The 19634-nt window shown below is 57.9% G+C and overlaps 1 protein-coding gene across 19 annotated transcripts in view; it reads left to right on the top strand.

Annotated features, from left to right (window-relative positions):
• The window catches only part of ABLIM2 (actin binding LIM protein family member 2), a 152642-nt gene that overhangs the window by 31328 nt on the left and 101680 nt on the right, over nucleotides 1-19634 (top strand). For all 19 annotated transcript variants that reach the window (XM_067036752.1, XM_067036736.1, XM_067036749.1 and 16 more), the window contains exons 2-3: nucleotides 9800-9943; nucleotides 16891-17074. In XM_067036752.1, coding sequence (XP_066892853.1) covers nucleotides 9800-9943; nucleotides 16891-17074 — 328 coding nt within the window. The remainder of the gene's footprint in view (nucleotides 1-9799; nucleotides 9944-16890; nucleotides 17075-19634) is intronic.

The raw sequence follows: 19634 nt of genomic DNA, 5'->3' as shown, positions 1-19634 counted from the left end.
ATCACAGACGAGTTCCTTTCTGTGGCCTCGTAGGAGCTCCCCGCAACGTTTTCCAGCTCACACACTCTTCAGAGTGAGGGAGACAGGGCGGCTCGCCGGTTTTCCTTTTCCTGCCACCCCTCCTCCACCGCCCGGCCCCCGGCCCCGGCCCTGAGTAAGAGGCTCATTTCAGCCTCAGTGGGGCCTCTTGTGACCCCATGACCGTCACTGTATGGCTGAGAGTGACTTTGTCTGAAGGCTCCCCTGCTTCAGGACAGGAAGAGTCCCGGGGCTTCAGGGACTCCACCCCACCTCACGGGGCCTCCCCGGGGGTCTGAGCTGAGTTGGCTGGAATCCAGAAGCCAAGCTCTTCTCGCTCAGCTAGAAATCCCTTCTGACTCTTCGGCCTCCCGGGGTCAGTGGAGTTTAACCTCGTGAATGTCCCCCCACCTCTCGGTCACGGGGGGTCTTGGGACCCTGACCTGCCAGAAAAGGACCCAAGCATCGGTACCGCCACTGTGGACCCTGGATTCTTTACCCAAACCGAGACACATTGGATAAAATAATTGTGCCAGGGCAGCGAGCAGCACCCCAGATGGCCCAGGTGAACTGGGTCATGTGTTCCTGGGCCCGGCACAGGTCTCCAGGGGGACCCGGCAAGCAGACAGGAGCCTCCAGGGGTGTCTCCACCTGGGGAGCCCAGACTACCTCCTGCGAGTCAGAGGCTCACTCACCGTTGTGGAGAGGTGACCTGACTTGTCCAAGGTCACACAGTCCGCGACCCAGGGGGACAATGGGCAGGTCCCCTCTCCTGCTGTGCCTTGGTTTTCACACCTGTAAAAGGTGTACAGGTTCCTACAGGATCACTGTGCCCTGGGAGACGCTCAGCACACAGTGGTTCGGTACGGAAGAGGCGCTGGACGGGGGCCTTGAGGACTGAGCTGGGTTTTCACAGGCAGCGATGGGCCGGCGCAGCACCCCCAGGAGGGGATGCTGGGAGCCAAGGCTGGCGCTCGGACCCCTGTGGACAGCTTTGGGGGAGGGTCTGGGCTCATGGGGCGGTGGAAGATAAGTCAGGGGGCCAGGTGGGCACTGGGCTTGGAGGCTCGGCGCTGGCTCTGGGGCCGAGCTGTGTGCTGAGGGCTCTGGGGAGCCGTGGAAGGTTCCTGAGCAGGGGAGGGACCTGATACTGCCACCTGGCCGGCTTGGAGAGCTTGTCTGGACACTCTGTCGTCCTGGCTGCCCCCTTGCCGTGGGCTCCGTGGGACTCAAGGGGACACTGTCCCACTGGGTCAAAATGGAGAACTTCTCAGATACTTGAGCCTTTAGAGGTGAACTCAGATTAGACACTGGGCGGGAGGGCAAGGGCTCTGCTTCAGCTTGTTAGGTGAGACGGGCCTCGCTGGGACTGCAGGACATGTCTCCCAGTGGGCAGCTCCTGCCCAGGCTCCCGGGGGGGCCTCTGCACAGAAGCATCAGGGTGCTTTTCGGCAGCTGTGTGCCCTTGTCTCCCGAGACTCACCAGCCACCAGGTCAGCGTCCAAGGACTCCCTGGGTCGCGGGGACTGCGGGATGGGCTCCTGCTGTGCGCCTGGCTTGGGGTCCACTCCCTGCCTGCGCTCTCTGACCCCCACTCCATCACAGAGCTGTGGCTGCCCTGTACAGATGATGGGCGAGGCCCAGGGTTGAATGGCCCCCCAGAGCCCTTGGCCCACAGCTGGCCTCCCATTGCCCTCACTGGTTGGACCTTAAAAGCCTCCTGGGAAATCCACGGTGGCTCCTCTTCCTGGTCACTGTGGGGTTATCATGTCCGGCTATGGGGGTCCCCGCATGAAGCAGGAATCTGGGGTTTTCCCCCCAGTGACTCCACCTGAGCTCTGCCCTTGGTCACTGGGGGCCAGGACAGCTGACCTGCAGTCTAACCTGGCGTCTCCCCGGGCTAAGCAGCTGGGCCCCAGGCGCCTGGGGGACTTAAGTGAGATAGCCTCATGGGAACTGGCTAGGACAGCTCTGGTTGAATTTGGAGCAGGCAGGACCAGTTTCTGGAACCAGACCCAGAAGGTAATAAACTTGTCCCAGTGCAAAGAGGGCTCAGAGCTGTCTTCGCTGGATGGAGGACAGATGAATGACATGCCTGAAGTGTCAGACGGGTCTGGCAGTGCAGGGACAGCCCGAGACCCTCGCAGCCGGCTGGCTGGGTCCAGGCTGCTGATGGCCTTGGTGAGAACAGGTGGGGACAGAGAGCCACTTACTGGCTCCTGGTTGTAATTAGCAGTCAGCCCTTAAGGAGGTTAAGATGCAAGTAATGACGTGTGATTTGGCTTGATTTTCCACCACATAACGCTTGGGAGGGCAGGAAGTGAGGCCCCGGCCTATTCCTGAACCAGAAGAAACCTATAGAGGACGTCCTGAGGGCAGGGGAGACAGACCCCCCCTCCCAAGGCCTTTGTGCCATTAACTCCATATTTAGAAAACCAGTCTAAAGAAACCCCTGTGCTGGAGGGCGTGCTAGCTGCAAGGATGCTTGTGGCCACGTGGTGTGTGAGAGCCGTCTCCCAGCCAGGCCTGGCTGAGTGCACCTTGCTCCGTCTGCACTGGTACCCAGTCCTAGGGAGCCGCACTTCTCAGACCTGGCCCCTGGCCCTGGGGGACTAAAGGCCAGGGAGGCAGATGGCCAGTAGGCAAGGGCCACCCAACATGGTCAGTATTGTGATGGAGATGAGCACGGTGATGTGTGCTTGCTGCTGTCCCAGAAGGCACCTGTGCATCTTGTGTCACCTCCTCCTGGAAGCCCTCCCTGACTACACACAGGTTCACCTCCCCACAGCCCTGTGCCTCCCACCATAGTTCTCTGCTCATTGTCACGGTTAGAAAGAAAGGCCTGAGGGGAGGCGAGAACTGGGGGCCTGGGAGCCGCTCTAGGCAGATGGGACTCTCAGGATAGGGTGTGATGCGTGGTCTTGCAAAGCTTTCAACGGTAGAACAGAGTCATACCATGTGGAAACCCCAAGCCAGCTGTTTGCATAAAACAGGGAGCAGGGTGGAGAGCTCTACAAAACCGCCCCGGCTGATGGAGCATGGGTTCCAGTTAGATCCCTAAGGATGCAGGGAGCTCCACCTCCTGATATCAAGGTGGATTTGCCTCAAGAGCAAACCCTGGAAAACAAGCTGAACGTGGGCTGTTGGTCTTTGGCCAACCCAGCAATGCCTGCTCGGGGGTCCAGCCTTAACTGGGCCCTTCGAGAAGGGACAGGACCAAATGCAGAGCCTTTGAGAGAGAGCGAAGGTGAACAGTTGAAAACGTCCCCAAGGACCACAGAACGACGCGTGCTGTGCTGTCTGGGAGGTGAGACATGAGATGAGTCGCTGGAGGAAGAGGGGCACCTGCCCCCTCCACGCCCACTCCCTGGGCCCAGTGTGTCCCCTCTCCTGCCGCCTGCCTGCCCCCGTGCCTGGCCGCTTTGCATACCCGCCTCCCCGGATGCCCACCAGCTCCTCTGTTCCTGTTTGGTGAACGAACGAGCCCATGATTTGGGACTTGCAGACCAGCAGGTGGCAAAGGGGATGGTGGCGTCAGACACCTGAGAGGGGACCCCAGCTGAGTCCCTCCCTAATCCAGCCGTGCGGCTTTGGGAAAATCCCCGTGCATCTCTGAGCCACTGTGTCCTCATCTGTGAAATGGGGGTGATAGGCCATTCCTGTGGGATGCGGTATGGACCAAATGATGGCCAGGACTGGGTCTGTTTTCTTCCAGTGGAATCCGGGCACATAGTAGGTCCCAGACATTTGTTGGGTGAATGAATGAATGCACAGCAAACAAGAAGAAGAAGAGCTTTATGGTTTGGTGTTTGGAGTTGAACGCACTTCGGCCGAGCACCCTGCAGTTTTGCCCTCAGAATGAAGTCGAGGTGACCTGCAGCGGTTTCCGTGGTTCGGGCACCGTGAAAGGTCAGGGTAGACGCTCCTTTTTGGCAGGAGAAGGCAGGGCCCGCCAGGCTCCCTGCACAAGCGAGGCTCCCATGGAGGAGAGATGGTGGGCACGTGTTCAGGAGGCATCACAGCTGGCCTCCAGGTCCCGTGACAGGAACACATGGCACATTTGCTTGTGCGTCTTGGCTGACGCCAGCTTGGTGAATTTCTGTGAACAAAGTGGGAAACCGCACCCAGGTGGGTCTGTGCAAACGGAGTGGAGGGGAGAATGGAGAGTTTGGTGGGTAACCCGGCCAGAGGCGAGCTCCCCCAGCTCGCTGGGCAGAGGGTGCTGAGGCTCCATGTATCCAAGTAAAGAAACCTACAAGCCCCCTGACACTCTCGCCCAGTGTCCAGGGGGTCCGCCCGCCAGGATGGACACGGAGCTGAGAGCTTGACGTTGACCTTGGCAGAGGTGCTGGCGGCGCTCCGCCACCATGCCTGCTTCCCGAGGCGAGGACCAGCGAGGCCCAGTGCTGGATTTGGGTGGATCCCATTCGGCACATCAGGACTGGGCACAGCTGGGCCAAGCGCCGGGGCGCAGAGGTCAGTGTTGGGAAGCCCCCACCGATCCGGAGGTCGCCATGAGACCCCCTCTGGAGGGAGCAACTGTGTCACCTGTACCCCGTCACAGCCCTTGCCTCCTGTGCCTGCCTTACCCAGCAGGCGCCCAGGTGGTCGCTGGCTTCATGTGTGTTCTTATCTGACCCGGACAAGGGTCCCACATTTGGGAATACTTACCCCCATTTTATAGAAGGGGAAACTGAGGCTCTGTATGGTCACGTGGCCTGCCCAGGGTGACAGACAGGGAGGGGGGCAGCTGGGGTCAGTGCAGGCTGCACCCCTTCCTGCTCACCCACCCAGCCACCGACCGAGGCCAAAGACAATCCTAGGACAAGCTGCTGCTGAGGCTGCCGAGGGAGCAAAGGTGTGGCCCCCTCCCGACAGCCTCTGCCCCCTCCCCACCCCCAAGTCACGGGTTTGCCTCTGAGACCCAGAAGGACTAAGCCAGCAGCTGTTGGCCCCCACGCCTGTCAGGCACTGGACCAGAAGCTTTCTCCACTTCACTGGGTTCTAAATGATGCCTCCTGAGACCAGGCTCCAAATTACAGTTGTGAACACAGAGGCTTCTCAGAGCTCAGTGAGCTCTCAAGGTCACGCACCTGCCCCTGGACGGTGGGTGGGTTCCAAACCTGGCCCTGCCGGCTGCCGTCCTGGCTCCTCCAGGCCCCCGTACCTGGTGGCGGATCAGGACCATACCCGGAGGGATTATAGAGGCGGGATCACGGCGACGGCCAGGTCAGACCCGAGGAAGCCACGCCCCTCCGCTGTGACCCTGAGTTCCCTGTCGATGTTACCGGTAATCGTTCTTTCATTCCCAGCAAGCCTCCCCAGGCTGGGATTCCATCATCACGGGGGGATTAAGTAGTCTCGGCCCCATGTGACTGAAGTTTACCAGTTGACTTCATGTTTTACGTTATTATTATCATCGCAGTTAGAGGCTTGTTAAATGAAATGTTACAGCCGATCCAGAAATTGTAGAGAAATGAGCCTGCTGCCTTCAGGGTTAGGTCTGGAGTGTGGTAGTTCGCGTTTCCGTTTCTCTCTCTCTTTTTTTTAAGTTTTTTTTTTTTTTTTAATAGACTTTATTTCTTAGAGCGGTTTTCAGGTTATGGAAGAAATGAACAGAAAGTAAGGAGTTCCCATATACACCCCACCCCAAATCCCCGGTTTCCCCTGTTAGCATCTGCCTGTTACATTGTTGCAATGTGTGTGCGCGCTCCATTTGTTACAACTGATGAACCAGTTTTGATATATTATTATCGACTAGAGCGCACAGTTTACGTCAGGGGTCGCGCTTGGTGTTGCGTGTTCTCTGGGTTTGGACCAACGTATAATGACGTGTATGCACCCCTGTGCCCCACCCACTCATCCCCCCCCTCCCCACCCCCCACGACCACCGATCTTTTACTGTCTCCGTGGTTTTGCCTTTCTGATGACGTCATAGGGTTGGAGTCACGCAGCGCGCAGCCTTTTCAGACTGGCTTCTGTCACTCGGTAGCATGCATCTGAGGTGCCTTCAGATGGCTGCATAGCTCATGTCTTGATAGTTCTTGATGTAATGAGGTCTGGCCAGCACTGCCCCATCCCTGTCGAGGGGCCCACTCCTGTCCTGTCCTGCCGCGTGAGGGTCCCGATCCCTCCTTGTCGCAGTCACGTAGCAGCTGGGCCGCCGCTCCTGGCCCCAGTCCACTCGCTGGGCGGCAGCAGCAGTGACCACAACAGCACTTGCTCTGCCGGCTGCTATGAGCAGCGGTCCCCTTTGCAGAGCGCCCAGTCGGGCAGCTGCAGGAGGTTCAAGGAATAAGTCCAGCCTGAGGGGTAAGAAGGCCCACACCTCAAACCCACAGGATTCTCAGGCTGTGATCCCGGGGCCAAGGGGGGCAGATGCGGGCTGGAGGGAACACCTGCGCGGGTGGTACCTGCACACGTGGTACCTACACGCCGGCCCCCCTCTGTGCAGTGTCTACTTCCCACCACCAGGGGGCAGCACCCTGCCCTCTCGCCCTGCCACCAGAGGCCCCAGGAGGTTTTGGAGGACGCTCCCGGCGGGCAGAGTTGGTGCGCTCCCATAAAAACGATCCTCTTCAAGCAGCTTTCACCCCAAATCAAACAGTATTTCCAGTAACCAGGAAACTGGTGATGTCAGGCTGTGTATCCTTGAAAAGGACAATGGCTATTGTGTATTGAGCATTTATGGTCTGCCGGACCCTGGGCTGCTTGCTAGACAAACATTTCTGCCCACGGTCCCAGCATCCCCCGGGGCAGATGCTGTGAGCAGAGAGCGGATGGCAGATGGACAGACGGCTGGCGGTTCCAGGTTACTGCATGTAGGAGGTGAAGCTGGGCTGCACCCGGCCGGCTGTCTGCCCCCAGGGCTCTGACACCCATCCCTCCCCCCCACCCCCCACGTGGGTGGTGCGTAGACCTTGCCTGGCTATTCATGGAGACATGAGGCACATTGTCCTTTGTATGCCTAATGGATGAAAAGATAATGGTGTTGAAGATCTTTGTGGCCACGCCCTCAAATCCTGATTTAGCCTCAGTGCGGACGGGGTGACTCAGGACCCCATCAGCCCCATATGAGCCCTGGGCGGCCCCAGGGCCTTGGCACAGCCATGAGCCGGCTCTGCCTGAGGTTTCAAACGTCAAGTCCAATGGCTCGTTCCGCACAGGGAGTCTTAAACTCTAGCCCAGGACATGGCTTGCTCTCTGCCCCCTTATACCAATTTTATTAAGTGCTGGATGAGGCAGTTTCTGTGATTATCGTATGTTGACACTTAAACCAGAGTGGAAATGTCAGCACAGCTCCCAGGACGGCAGACAGAACTCTGGGGCCCTCGCTGGGCTCTGCACTGTCCAGTTTGCCGTTTTTGGTCCTGACACCCTTGGAAACGCAGGCAGGCCTTGACACTGGGCCTGGGGTACTAAGGGCGACACCAGATGATTTTTTTGTGCCCATCGTCTCCTTTCTGGCACCTGCTTCTCCAGGCTGTGTGGCTTTTGTCCCCAGACAGCTGGCACCTGCTACCCTTGGGGTCTTCAGAGCCTCCCCCTGGAAGGCCTGATGTCCCCAGCGTGGCCCAGGCCCTCCTCCACGGTCAAACTCCCCACCGCGGCGGGACCCAGAGGAGGGAGCCCTGTGCTGCAGAACCAGCGCTCCCGGGATGGGACGGGGTCTGGTGGGCCTTGGGGGCAGGCGGGAAACTGGATGGAGAAATGTCCTCCTCTGTCTGACATCCACCTCTGTTTTTACAAGAATGAGGAGACCTTCTGGGGCTGATACTCAATCAGTGCTGGTGTTTAGCGATTTTGTAAATGAGTGTGTGTGTCTGTGTGCATGTCTGTCTCTCTGTGTGTGTCTGTGTGTATTTGTGTGTCTGTGTGTAGATCTGTATGTCTGTGTCTGTGTGTATGTCAGTCTATGTGGGTGCCTATGTATAGTTGTGTCTCTGTGTATGTATGTGTATTTGTGTGTCTGTGTGTGTATGTGTATTTATGTGTATCTGTGTGTGTATGTATGTGTATCTGTGTGTCTGCAAAAGTGTATCTGTGTGTATACGTGTGTGTCTCCTGTGTATGTATGTGTATCTGTGTGTGTGCGTGTGTGTATGTCTATGTGTATCTGCGTGGTTGTGTGTCTCTGTGTATGTGTATGTATGTATGTGTGTCTCTGTGTATGTGTGTCTCTGTGTGTATGTACGTGTATGTCTGCGTCTCTGTGGGTATGTCTGTGTCTCTGTGTGTATGTACGTGTATGTCTGTGTGTCTCTGCACGTGTACTGTGTGTGTGTCTGCGTGTGTGTATGAAGACGCTTAACTCTCCAATGAAGCGTGGTGTATCTGGGGCATCCCAGGTGGCGGGTGTCTTCTGGGCCCGCACCACCTCCCCTGGGCCCCCCTATGGCTCCAGCGGTGTACAGGTGGGTGGTGCAGCTGGGCCTGCGGACTCCCCTCCTCATACACCCGCGGCTCCTTGGCTCTTTCAGCCTCTGCTGAAACCTCACTCATTCAGCCCAGGAAAGGGAGACAGGAGTTCGCTCTAGCTTTGGGGCAACCCTCACCGGTGGGACGGGAGCAGGACCGGTGCCCCGGCCCCGTTCCTTCTGAGGGACGCCCTGGAGGGGCTCCGAGGGAGTGTCCAGCTCAACAGCATGCCATCATTGCCCCCGCTCCTTCCTGCCACCCGGGGTCCCCTAGGTACACCACCTGCACCCTGCCCTTGCCTCAGCCTCAGGTTGGTGACCCCAGACCAAGACGGGAGCGTGGGACTAGAAGATGTGGATCTAAGCGGAGACCCGCCCTTGTGAAAGGCAAAGGCTGTTTGCTCAGAGCTGGCTGGGTGGGGGGTCAGCCTTTGTCACTGCCTGGCAGAGACCCAGAGGGAGGCAGAGGAGTGGGCGAGCTTCCCGGTGGAGAAAAGGGGGCTCAGGGGCCTCTGATGGGGGCTGGGGGGCTGCTACAAGGGGTGTCCCAGGTGACTGGCTAGAGGCAGGCTGCGCCTTCCTGGGCTGGTCCTGAGTGGGAGGTGGAGCCGGGCTGCTGGGGCCCCGTCGTGGGCTGTGCTCTCTGCCTGCAGCTCCACCTCCTCCTTGTGCTGGGACAGAGCTGGTCCCCAGCCCGCAGGCATCCCCCGACCACAGCCAGCTCGCCGCTTGGCTTGCAGCCGGTGCTCACCTGGCTGCCGCCACTGCTGGGCTGGGGCTCCCCGAGCACGGACACGCCGTGGGCCCCAGCGTCCTGCACGCCGGCCTCCGCGGGCACTTTTGGAGGACGTGGGTGATGGCCCTGCCCAGACCCCAGGAGCCCCAGGGTCGGGCCCTTTGCCCGTCCACCCTGACCTGCCCCTCTGGGGGTCTCCAGTGCCTCCTCAGCCATCCCAGGTCACGGCTGGCTCTAAGGGGGACAGTGACAATATTCAGGTCACCGTCCCCAGGGCACAGAGGGGATTCAAAGCGAGCTCACAGGAGGGGGTGGTTATTGCACTCTCAGAAGAGAGGACCTGGGTCCCTGGCTACAGAAGGACTGCCCAGCTCACCAGGTCCCTGAGGGCCACGGTCATGCCAGGTCAAGGCCACAGGGGGGGTCGGCCGCCCTATGGGAGGTGGGCGCACAGAGGTGAGGGACAGGACCGCTGTCGGGGTCTCACATCAGCCGACCTCCGCTGGTGCCCCGAGCCCTCTGGGCTGCGCTGGGAGACGCGCTGGGCCCCGAGTCCGCGCACCGCTGCTGGTTTGCTCGCCGGCGCCCGGCAGGTCCCACTTTCTAACACAGCGCCTTTTCCCCACAGTGTCGGAGCCCCGGGCTGCCCACGGTGCCCCGGAGAAGCCGGCCAGCACGGCGATCCTGTGTAACACCTGCGGGAACGTGTGCAGGGGCGAGGTGCTGCGGGTGCAGAGCAAGTACTTCCACATCCAGTGCTTCGTCTGCAAAGGTGAGCGCCGACCCATCTCCGCTGTGGGGCTCTGCCCCAGACCCAGCGTGGAGGGACGGGGTGCAGGACCCCCAGCAGGGTCTGCGTCCCAGTGAGGAGGGGGCGGACACACATCCACTCATCCACAGATTCATTCTGTGCCAGGTGCCGTGTCAGCCTGCAGACATAGCGGGGCCCCTGCCCTCAGTAGGTGGCATGTCTGCTTCACCTGCGGAAGGATGACGGGGAGCATCTGAGATTTCCTGCAAGCTTTTAAGAAGTTGTGTTTTTGTAAGCTTGAGGATTGCATAGTCTTACATTGATCTTTTATCCAGGCTCTCACGAAAATGCAAAGTCTGTGAATCATTGGGGGTGCTCTTGGATGAATAAAAAAGAAGACCCAACTTATAGTGTCTTAAGTTACATGGATATTTATCATCTTAACAGGAATTCTGGAGGTAGTCTCCTCACCCCCAGAGCTGGTTAATTTAACAGCTCAAAAAAGTCATCAAAAGCTAGGTTCTTTTTCCACTCCCCCCCCCACCAACTGCCCCCCCCATCTTATACATGTCAGCAGTGCTTCTCCTCATGGTCTCAAGATGGCTGCTGTAGCTCCAAACATCACATCCTCACAGGTTGACACTCAGCCCTGGGGAAGAAGTTGGGCAGGGGTGTGCACAGGCAAAGGGGCCCTCCCCCTGCCTGATTACTCTGATTGGGTAATCTTCCTTCAATCAGGGAGGAGAACCTTTTCCCTGGAAGCCCACACAGGCTTCCTGTATGACTCGCTGGCTAGAACTACATCACACATCCACTCCACCGGCAAAGAGTCATGGGAGGATGGGGGCTGACTGACTCCAGCCATGTTCGTCCCTGGGTGGGTGTGTTGCCAGGCCAACCGAAGCAGGATCTGTTAGCACAGAAGACAACTGTGTCTAATTCTGATCCAAGAGATCCCGATGTGTTGAGTTCCCACCACCCAGGGACTGGCTTGATGTGCCTTGGTTTACCTAAACCTGAAAATCTGTGAAAGAAATCACATAATTCTCCAGACCGTCTTGGCTGCCTCAAGCTTGGGCTTTGATGCCAGAAGGTCTGGGTTCAATTCCCACCTCTGCCACCCCCAGCTCATGTGGGTCTTAGACATGTTTCTTAGCCTCAGTTTCCATTCAACAACCCGATTGGGCACATACTCCATGCTGGGCAGTGTTCTGGGTGCTTGGGATGCGCATCCGTGAACAAAACAGACATGCTTGTCCTCGTGGAGATCACATTCTAGGGCAGGGAGACAGACAATAAGCACTAGATAGAATAAACAAGCAAATTTCATCATTTGCTGAAAGTGAAGTGCTAGGAAGGGGAAGACAAGGAGCAAGATAAAGACAGGGTTGGGAGTGCCGGGGAGTTACTATTTTAAATTGGGTAATCAGGGCAGGCTTCGTGGAGGAGGTGACCTTTGCTGAAGACTTGAAGGAGGTGAGGAAAGAGCATTGCAGCCAGAGGGAACAGCCAGTGCAGTAACACTGAAGCAGGAAAGTGTGCCTGGCAGGCTCCGGGACAGCACAAGGCTTGTGTGTCTGGAGTAGAGTGAGGAGGGGGAGTGGGGGAAGGGGGTCCTCGTGAGGACCTGGGCTCCGACATCGCGAGAGAAAGAACACAGGAGGATCCTGTCCATTTTTGTTTCATGGACCATTGGGTGCTGTGCTGATGCGGGGAGGCCAGGGCAGGGTGGGGAGAAGGGCCTGGGCCCCAGCCTGAGACCATGGCAGCTTGGACGAGAGTGTGAGGGGGCGTCTGCTTCTGGATTGTCTTGAAATCCAGCCAGCTCTAGTTTCACAATACAAGATGGGAATCTGTGTAAGATAGAAACATAGCAAACATCCAGCACATATACATCCTCAAGAAGAAATGAAATGTGTTACCATTGCTACAACTGAAATTTGCACAGAAAAACAAATCTGGTTCTCTTGACCTTTTATGTGTAGTGGAGTTCTGTGCTTTTAGAACTTTTGTGGCAGGGGGGCCGCACCACGCAGCATACAGGATCTTAATTCCCCGAGCAGGGATTGAACCGGCGCCCCCTACAGCGGAAGCGCAGAGTCTTAACCACTGGACCACCAGGGAAGTCCCTAGAACATTTGTTTTCAACCAGGATCTTTTGTAGCCCTGCTCGTGGTGCCTTGGAAACAAGGGCCCCAACTCTGAAATGAGGAAAAGATGAGGCCACAACCATGTGTGACCTCAGGAAGGCAGGCGTTTTCTGATCTGTGTGGCCGCAGGGACCAAGCATGCTCATGATTGCAGAAAGAGCAAAGGAAACAGGAGAGAGGGAAGCCTGTGTGTGTGTGTGTGTGTGTGTGTGTGTGTGTGTGTGTGTGTGTGTGTGTGTCGGGGGAAGAGGCCACCAGCTCTGCCTGTAACTTGGTAACAGCAGGTGGGGTTGTCCACAAGGACACAACCACATGAGGACCGTGAAGAGCTGCACCCAGAGCTGGTCTGAGCGACTGGAGGTGACGAGGGAATGGAGCAAAAGGATTGCGTTCCAGGGACATTCATGGGAGCGGGATCACGTGGCAGAATTGTGGAAAGTCACGGCAGGAAGGCATCTCCGGTGACGTGGGCCTGCTTTTTCCAGATGGGGCATCTGAGGCAGAGGTTAGGCTAGGACCGGGGCCGGCAGTGACCACGCTGCCCTGAGCCAGCTCCCTCCAACTCACATGAACGCCCTGGGGTCCTCAGTCCGCTTTGTGTTTTAACATCAATCACTCTCTCCTCTTCCCAGACACCAGTACAAGAGCACCCCTCAGCTGACCACCCCAGGGGAACTGCCGTCCGTATTTGGGTAGAGAGCCTTCCAGTCTTTTCCTTTGTTAAGAGTCTTTTCCATTTGAAGTCCCGTTGTATATATACTTGTGTGTCCCGATTTATTCTCTTTAAGGGACTGTGTAAGCCCTTTCCCCAACATACATCCTTCAACATCAATTTCAGTATATACCCAGATTCCTTCAGATGCCTGGCCCGCAGCAAACTTAGCCAGTCCTCAGCTGTTAAACGTTCACATCGATTCCAGCCCAGCATCGGGCTGATCCGTTTCCTACGCCTCATCTCATTGATTTATTGTGACAACCGTGAGCGATCAGTATGGTTAACCCTTTGTTACAGATGGGGATTCTGAGATTCAGAGAGGTTAAGTAACTTGCCCCAGGTCACACAGCCAGGAAGCAGCAGGAGGAAGCATTCATGCCCAGGCCGCCTGTCTCTAAAGCCCAGCGTTTATTTACTACATTATACTGTAGGGATGCTGCAGCCAACACCATGCGAGGAAGCTTCTGTGGGCGTTCATGGTCAGTTCCTGGGGATAGAGTCCCAGAGAGAGACGACTGGGTCCAAGGGCAGGAGCTGTTTTCACATTCCTCTGAGTCGATGCCAAAGGGTATTCCAGAAAGTGATACAGGTTTTCTTCCTACCATGGCCCGCCCCCTCCCGACCGTTTCTCAGAAATGACCACAGTGACCACCAAAGATGGGGGGCGGGCCACTCCGGGTCACCCACAGCCGCTGGGTCTCGACTACTTGGATAGGTAGATGGAATGTAAGGACAATATATTGTCTTGATAAGGACGTTAAAAATTATTAACAAATTTGGACCGTTTATTTTTAGCAGGCAGAGGTCTGGGTTTACGGTCTGGCCCTGACCTTAGTGGACCCAGGCAGCTACAATCCGGTCAGTAGCAGAGGTGACTGGGGCGGGGCAGGCAGGACGTGGCATTGGCCAGGCCCGGCTCTTGGGGCAGGAAGGCTGCTTGAATTCAGCCTCCTGGTGCCTCCGTGATGTAGATGCAGGTTTCAGTGGGGCACTAGACCCCTCTTCACATTTTTCTCCTTCGAGGAACAGTCAATACCGTCATATCTTTAAGAAGATTAGAAAATGAGCCCTGGAGCTCGCACGCCACCAGAGAGACGCCTGCGCACCTCAACGAAGATCCTGTGTGCCGCAACTAAGACCCACACAGCCAAAGATAAATAAAATAATAAATAAATAATAAATCTGTAACAAAAGAAAAGAAAGAAAATGAGCCAAGTACCAGAGCCAAGGGTGTCCGTGAACCAGCCCATCACTCAAGGGCTGAATTGTTACAGGCGGCGTTTACTGAAAAAGACACTAATTCTCCTACAGAGGCCTCAGGGAGCCTATTCTTCCCGAGTCGGGGTACATCTGCTTGGCCTATGCTGTGGGGCAAGATTTTTTTTTAAAATAAATGTATTTATTTTGGCTGCGTTGGGTCTTCGTTGCTGCACGCAGGCTTTCTTCAATTGCGTTGAGCGGGGCCTACTCTTCGTTGCAGTGCACAGGCTTCTCATTGCGGTGGCTTCTCTTGTTGTGGCGCACGGGCTTCAGTAGTTGTGGCTCGCGGGCTCTAGAGCGCAGGCTTAGTATTTGTGGTGCATGGGCTTCAGTAGTTGTAGCATGCGGGCTTCAGTAGTTGTGGCTCGCGGGCTCTAGAGCACAGGCTCAGTATTTGTGGCGCACGAGCTTCAGTAGTTGTAGCATGCGGGCTTCAGTAGTTGTGGCTTGCGGGCTCTAGAGTGCAGGCTCAGTATTTGTGGCGCATGAGCTTCAGTAGTTGTAGCATGCGGGCTTCAGTAGTTGTGGCTTGCGGGCTCTAGAGTGCAGGCTCAGTATTTGTGGCGCATGGGCTTCAGTAGTTGTAGCACGCGAGCTTCAGTAGTTGTGGCTCGCGGGCTCTAGAGCGCAGGCTCAGTAGTTGTGGCGCACGGGCTTAGTTGCTCCGTGGCATGTGGGATCTTCCCGGACCCGGGCTCGAACCCGTGTCGCCTGCATTGGCAGGTGGATTCTTAACCACTGCGCCACCAGGGAAGCCCTGTGGTGCAAGACTGAACGAAGGGTTTTCACTCTCTGGCTGGGTGAGAGAAGGATTTAGAGCTGGGCACCAGCCTCGGGCCTCCTGGGGTGAGTGACGTCAGTAAAACGGTGGCCTGGATGGTGGCCCCGCACAACTTGGGGCTTATGTCATGGTAGCATAGCGTCTCTGTGCTGCCCTTCTCACCTCTGAGTAGAGGCCCAGGTGAGGACTTGGGGGCCCAGAGAGATCAGGGACTTGCCCAGGGGCACACAGCATGGTGCATGAGTGGAGCCTGCATCCCCCGGGCAGCCCTGGAGTCTGGGCCTTCAGCCGCTCAGTTTTATGTCCGAAGAGCCAACAGCTCCTTGGCGATGTGGAAGGAAGGATTTCCGGCCACTCTGGTGGCTGTAACCAGGGGACAGCACGTGCATCCCTGTGGCCCAGGCGAGGGGACAGGGACACCTGGGAGAATCCCGCCACCTCGCCCTGTGTAGGGGTGGGAGCTGAGCTGAGTGGGTCCCACCTGGCAGAGCCACCCGGAGCCCCCAGGTCCTGGGTCGTGTGCACTGACCGGTGCGTGAGCTGAAAGGGCACTGCTGACCAGACCAAGCAGACCTGACCCCGGGGACCCCAAGACCCTTGGAGATTCAGACTCCCACGGGTGCTCTTCCCAAACCGACCAGCCTGAGAAGCCTCCTGCAGTGAAGGAAGGCTGCTCGGCTGCCCTCGCCTTCCGATCCCCCAGGGCACCAAACCAGGGGGAGTTTAAAAGTCGGGGCTCCCTTGATCAGACACCAGGAACTCCCCGCGACCACCACCATCCCTGTCATCAAGAGCTGCACTGTGAAAAGCTTGTCCTCTATCCACGTAGTAATAACTTACCAGAGTTTACAACGTATGTGTTGTTTTGATAGCTTTATACTAGTGGCCTGTCATAACAACCCTCTCCAGAAGAAGCTATTAAATATTTAGAGCCCTGTGACCGTAAGAAATTCCTAATAAATCAATTTCCATGTAGACTGAGGGATTTTTGTTGCAGAGAACCATAGGCGCTTTCCATCTCTAAAACACGTCACATGTGCCTGCAGTTCTGTGGGGGAAAGAGATGGAAATAGGCTTTCCTAGCAGAAGAGGAACAAGGTGAAATGCCTGCTCTTACTCAGAGCCTGTCTCTGGGTTTTGTAAACAGAGGTCGGTGGTCTTGCTGCGGCATCTACGATCTACTAGTTAAATTTAAAGATGCCAGTACTTACAGTTCACCAGAAACTACACCCTCTGCAATCAGTTAAAGTTTGGATGAAAATTTTTAGGCGTTGATTCAAAGATGGGCCACATGGTATTTCAAGGCTCTGGCTAGGGGGCTGCAACCCACAAAGACCCCGCCCTGACCGGCTGGCAAGCTGGGCCTCCGCAGGGAGGGGCTGGGGCCAACCGGCGCGCGTAGGCTGCTCCCTCTGGAACCAAGCCCGGTTCCCATGTGCCCTGGGGCCTGTCCTGAGGGCAGGCACTCCATCCTCCGCCTGGCAACGTCCCCCAGGTCCTCCCTGGGGCAGGAGGTATATCAGGGCTCAGTGAGTGTGCCCGGCCTCTCTCCCTCTTTCAGGGGGTCTGGCTCCGTCCATGTTGGGGGAGACGGGTGGAGAGGGGTCAGGAAGCCTCACTGTGGTCAGGGGATCCTCCCACCCAGAACAGGGCCTAGCACGCAGTAGGTGCTCAGGTGTGAACCGCCTGCCCCATCTGTTATTTTCCTGCTGGGAACAGGCCACCTGGAGGAGCAGGGGTTAGGGGGGCCTCATGGGGCATCAGCACTGCATCCCTGTTGGGCTCAGGAGGCAAGGAGGTGCTGGGCTGGCCCCTCAGCACAGCCTGCTTCTCATCCCGGGTCCGTGCCCCTTTCTAGAAGCTTCCACAAGAAAAGCCACCCATCTCCAGGCTGAGGGGCCGGAGCTGTAGTCTGTGCTTGGCGCCTGGCCCCCCGAGGGTTCAACGAGCCACCCTGAGTTCGCACCGAGGCCTGTGTGTGGTGAGGGATACGCCTGGGGCCCGTTGAGACTGGGGGGGCTGGTGGTCACCTGCTACCTGGGCCCCTCCTGTGTGTCCCCAGAATGTGGCTGTGACCTGGCCGAGGGCGGCTTCTTCGTGCGGCAGGGCGAGTACATCTGCATCCAGGACTACCAGAGACTGTACGGGACCCGCTGCTTCAGCTGCGACCAGTTCATCGAGGGCGAGGTGGTGTCGGCGCTGGGCAAGACCTACCATCCCGGCTGCTTCGTGTGTGCCGTCTGCCGGTGAGTGCGGGACCTGCAACCGCTCCTCCCCAATCCTCCTCCCTCCCCCCTCCCTCCTCTCTCCCTCCTCCCTCCCCCCTCCTCCTTCCCACTCCTCTCTCTTCCTTCCCTCCTCCCTCCCTCCCTCCTCCTTCCCCCTCCTCTCTCCTCCCTCCCTCCTCCCTCCTCCCTCCCCCCTCCTGTCTCCTCCCTCCCTCCTCCCTCCCTCACTCCTTCCTTCCTTCCTCTCTCCTCCCTCCTCTCTCCTCCCTCCTCTCTCCTCCCTCCCTCCCTCCTCCCACCATCCTCCCTCCCTCCTCCTTCCTCCTCTTTTCCTCCTCCCTCCCTCCCTCCTCCTTCCCCCTCCTCTCTCCTCCCTCCCTCCTCCCTCCTCCCTCCCCCCTCCTGTCTCCTCCCTCCCTCCTCCCTCCCTCACTCCTTCCCTCCTTCCTCTCTCCTCCCTCCTCTCTCCTCCCTCCTCTCTCCTCCCTCCCTCCCTCCCTCCTCCCACCATCCTCCCTCCCTCCTCCTTCCTCCTCCTTTCCTCCTCCCTCCCTCCCTCCTCCTTCCCCCTCCTCTCTCCTCCCTCCCTTCTCCCTCCTCCCACCATCCTCCCTCCCCCCTCCCCCCTCCTCTCTCCTCCCTCCCTCCTCCCTCCCTCCTCCCTCCCTCACTCCTTCCCTCCTTCCTCTCTCCTCCCTCCTCTCTCCTCCCTCCTCTCTCCTCCCTCCCTCCTCCCTCCTCCCTCCCCCCTCCTGTCTCCTCCCTCCCTCCCTCCCTCCCTCCCTCCTTCCCTCCCTCCCATTGTCTCATACGGCCGGGCAGGAGGCGGGACCCAGCCAAGGGATGGCAGGTGGACCCTGGCCCTGCTCTGAGGCACACCTGCGTCCAGCCGCACACCTTGCAGGCTCCCACCCCTTGCCCGCAGCACAGGACCAAGCCCTCCTTCTGGGATGCAGAGGCCCGTGGGTTCTGAGGCTGCCGGCACAAGGCCTCTGATGGCTTCCGGGGAGCTGCTCTCCCCCACCTGCGCCTTCTCGGCCCTCCCCCGCACCAGCCGCTCTCCTGTCCACAGCCTCCACCTGTCTCCTCTCACGTGGGTGTCTGCAGTGTCCACGCTTTGGCCTCTCCATGCCCACCCACCGCCGCTCCCCTCTCCTCCACTGTCCTGGCACATCCCACCTGCACACCCCGCCTCTCTCTACCCAAGTCCCTGGTCTGCAGGTGGCACTGGCGCCCAACCCACCAGGCGCACAATCCCCAAGCATGGGCGTCTTCCAAGGTACCCCGTGAACTTCCGAAGTCTGCCCAGCCACTGCCTTACTCAGACCCAGAACTCACCTGCCTGGAGTCCTGCCCAGGCCTCCACACTGGGGCCCCTGATTTCCCTCTCTGCCTGTCACTCCTCCGTGCCACCCCCGTGGCCTCCGTGAGAAAGTCTGAGCCTCCCAGCCTGGCCGAGAGGAGCTTCACAGTCTGTTCCAGTCTCTTCATTCCTTCGTTCATTCATTCATTCATTCGTCCAGGCTTTTCTAAGCGCCTGCATGGGCCAGGCCCCAGGCTGGCTCTGGTGACTTGGAGCTGCATTAGCCCAGACCCTACGGGCACAGGCGGCATCTGGGGACACGGCAGTGCAGCAGGAGCTGCCTCCCCCCAGCCTCCCCCTGGGAAAGCAGCCCCCTCCCTCTCCCTCCTCGCGGCCCCCCTGTGTCCCGGGCCCTACGACCCTTCTCTGGCACCGTGTCCCGGAGCCGCCTGACGGGAGCGCCACGTGGGCGGGGGCTCGATCTGACTCTTCTCCGGCGCCTGCCGCCTGGCACGGAGCGGGTGTCCAGTGGCTGGCCGCTAGAGACAGAATGAGGCCCTCAGCCCCGGCAGCAAGGCTACACCCGCTCCCCTCTCTGCCCTGCACCTCTGGGGCTCAGGGGAAGCAGCAGGCAGCCCTCGCACGTGGGCATCCTGCCTCCCCCCTCCCTCCCTCCCTCCCACCACAGCCTGACACTCGTTGCTCCCAGGGGGAGTGTTCTTTCTAGAAAACAAAGAATGAACCCCCCAGAGTTTATTCTCTGTCTCACCACACCCAGTTGAAAGGGGACTTGTTGAGTGCTGTTACCGCTGTTTTCTGTAGTTGTGGCACGTGCTCTAGGAGGAAAGGGAAGCTTTTGTTGGGGGTGGGGGTGGGAGGAGGTGCTGGGCCAGGAAGGAGCAGTGACAAGGGACATTTCTAACGTAAGAGTCACTGTGTATCATTGCCGCGTGTGTGGGTCAAGGTTCCCCCAAGGATAATCGGCATGTTTGATTTCTGTGCATGTAGCTTAGAGACAAGGGGTGACATAATCACAGTGGGTTTGAAAGATCACCTCTGTAATCCGATATTTTAAAAATAATAGCTGACAGCTCTGTCGTCCTGGAGTCACTGGCCTGGACTTACCCACCCACTATAAAAAAAACTAGAAAACTGGAAAAAATATACGAAACAACTGTTTTGGGGTACTGGCAGCTCAGAAGTAACAGAAGGAAGAGGAATGAAGGGACCCCCGTAACCACCCAGCTTTCTGCCTGGAGGCTGTTTCTTGAACCA

This window comes from Kogia breviceps, chromosome 6 (genome assembly GCF_026419965.1).
Source record: "Kogia breviceps isolate mKogBre1 chromosome 6, mKogBre1 haplotype 1, whole genome shotgun sequence".
NCBI lineage: Eukaryota > Metazoa > Chordata > Mammalia > Artiodactyla > Physeteridae > Kogia > Kogia breviceps.
This window is presented reverse-complemented; position numbering and strand designations above follow the sequence as displayed.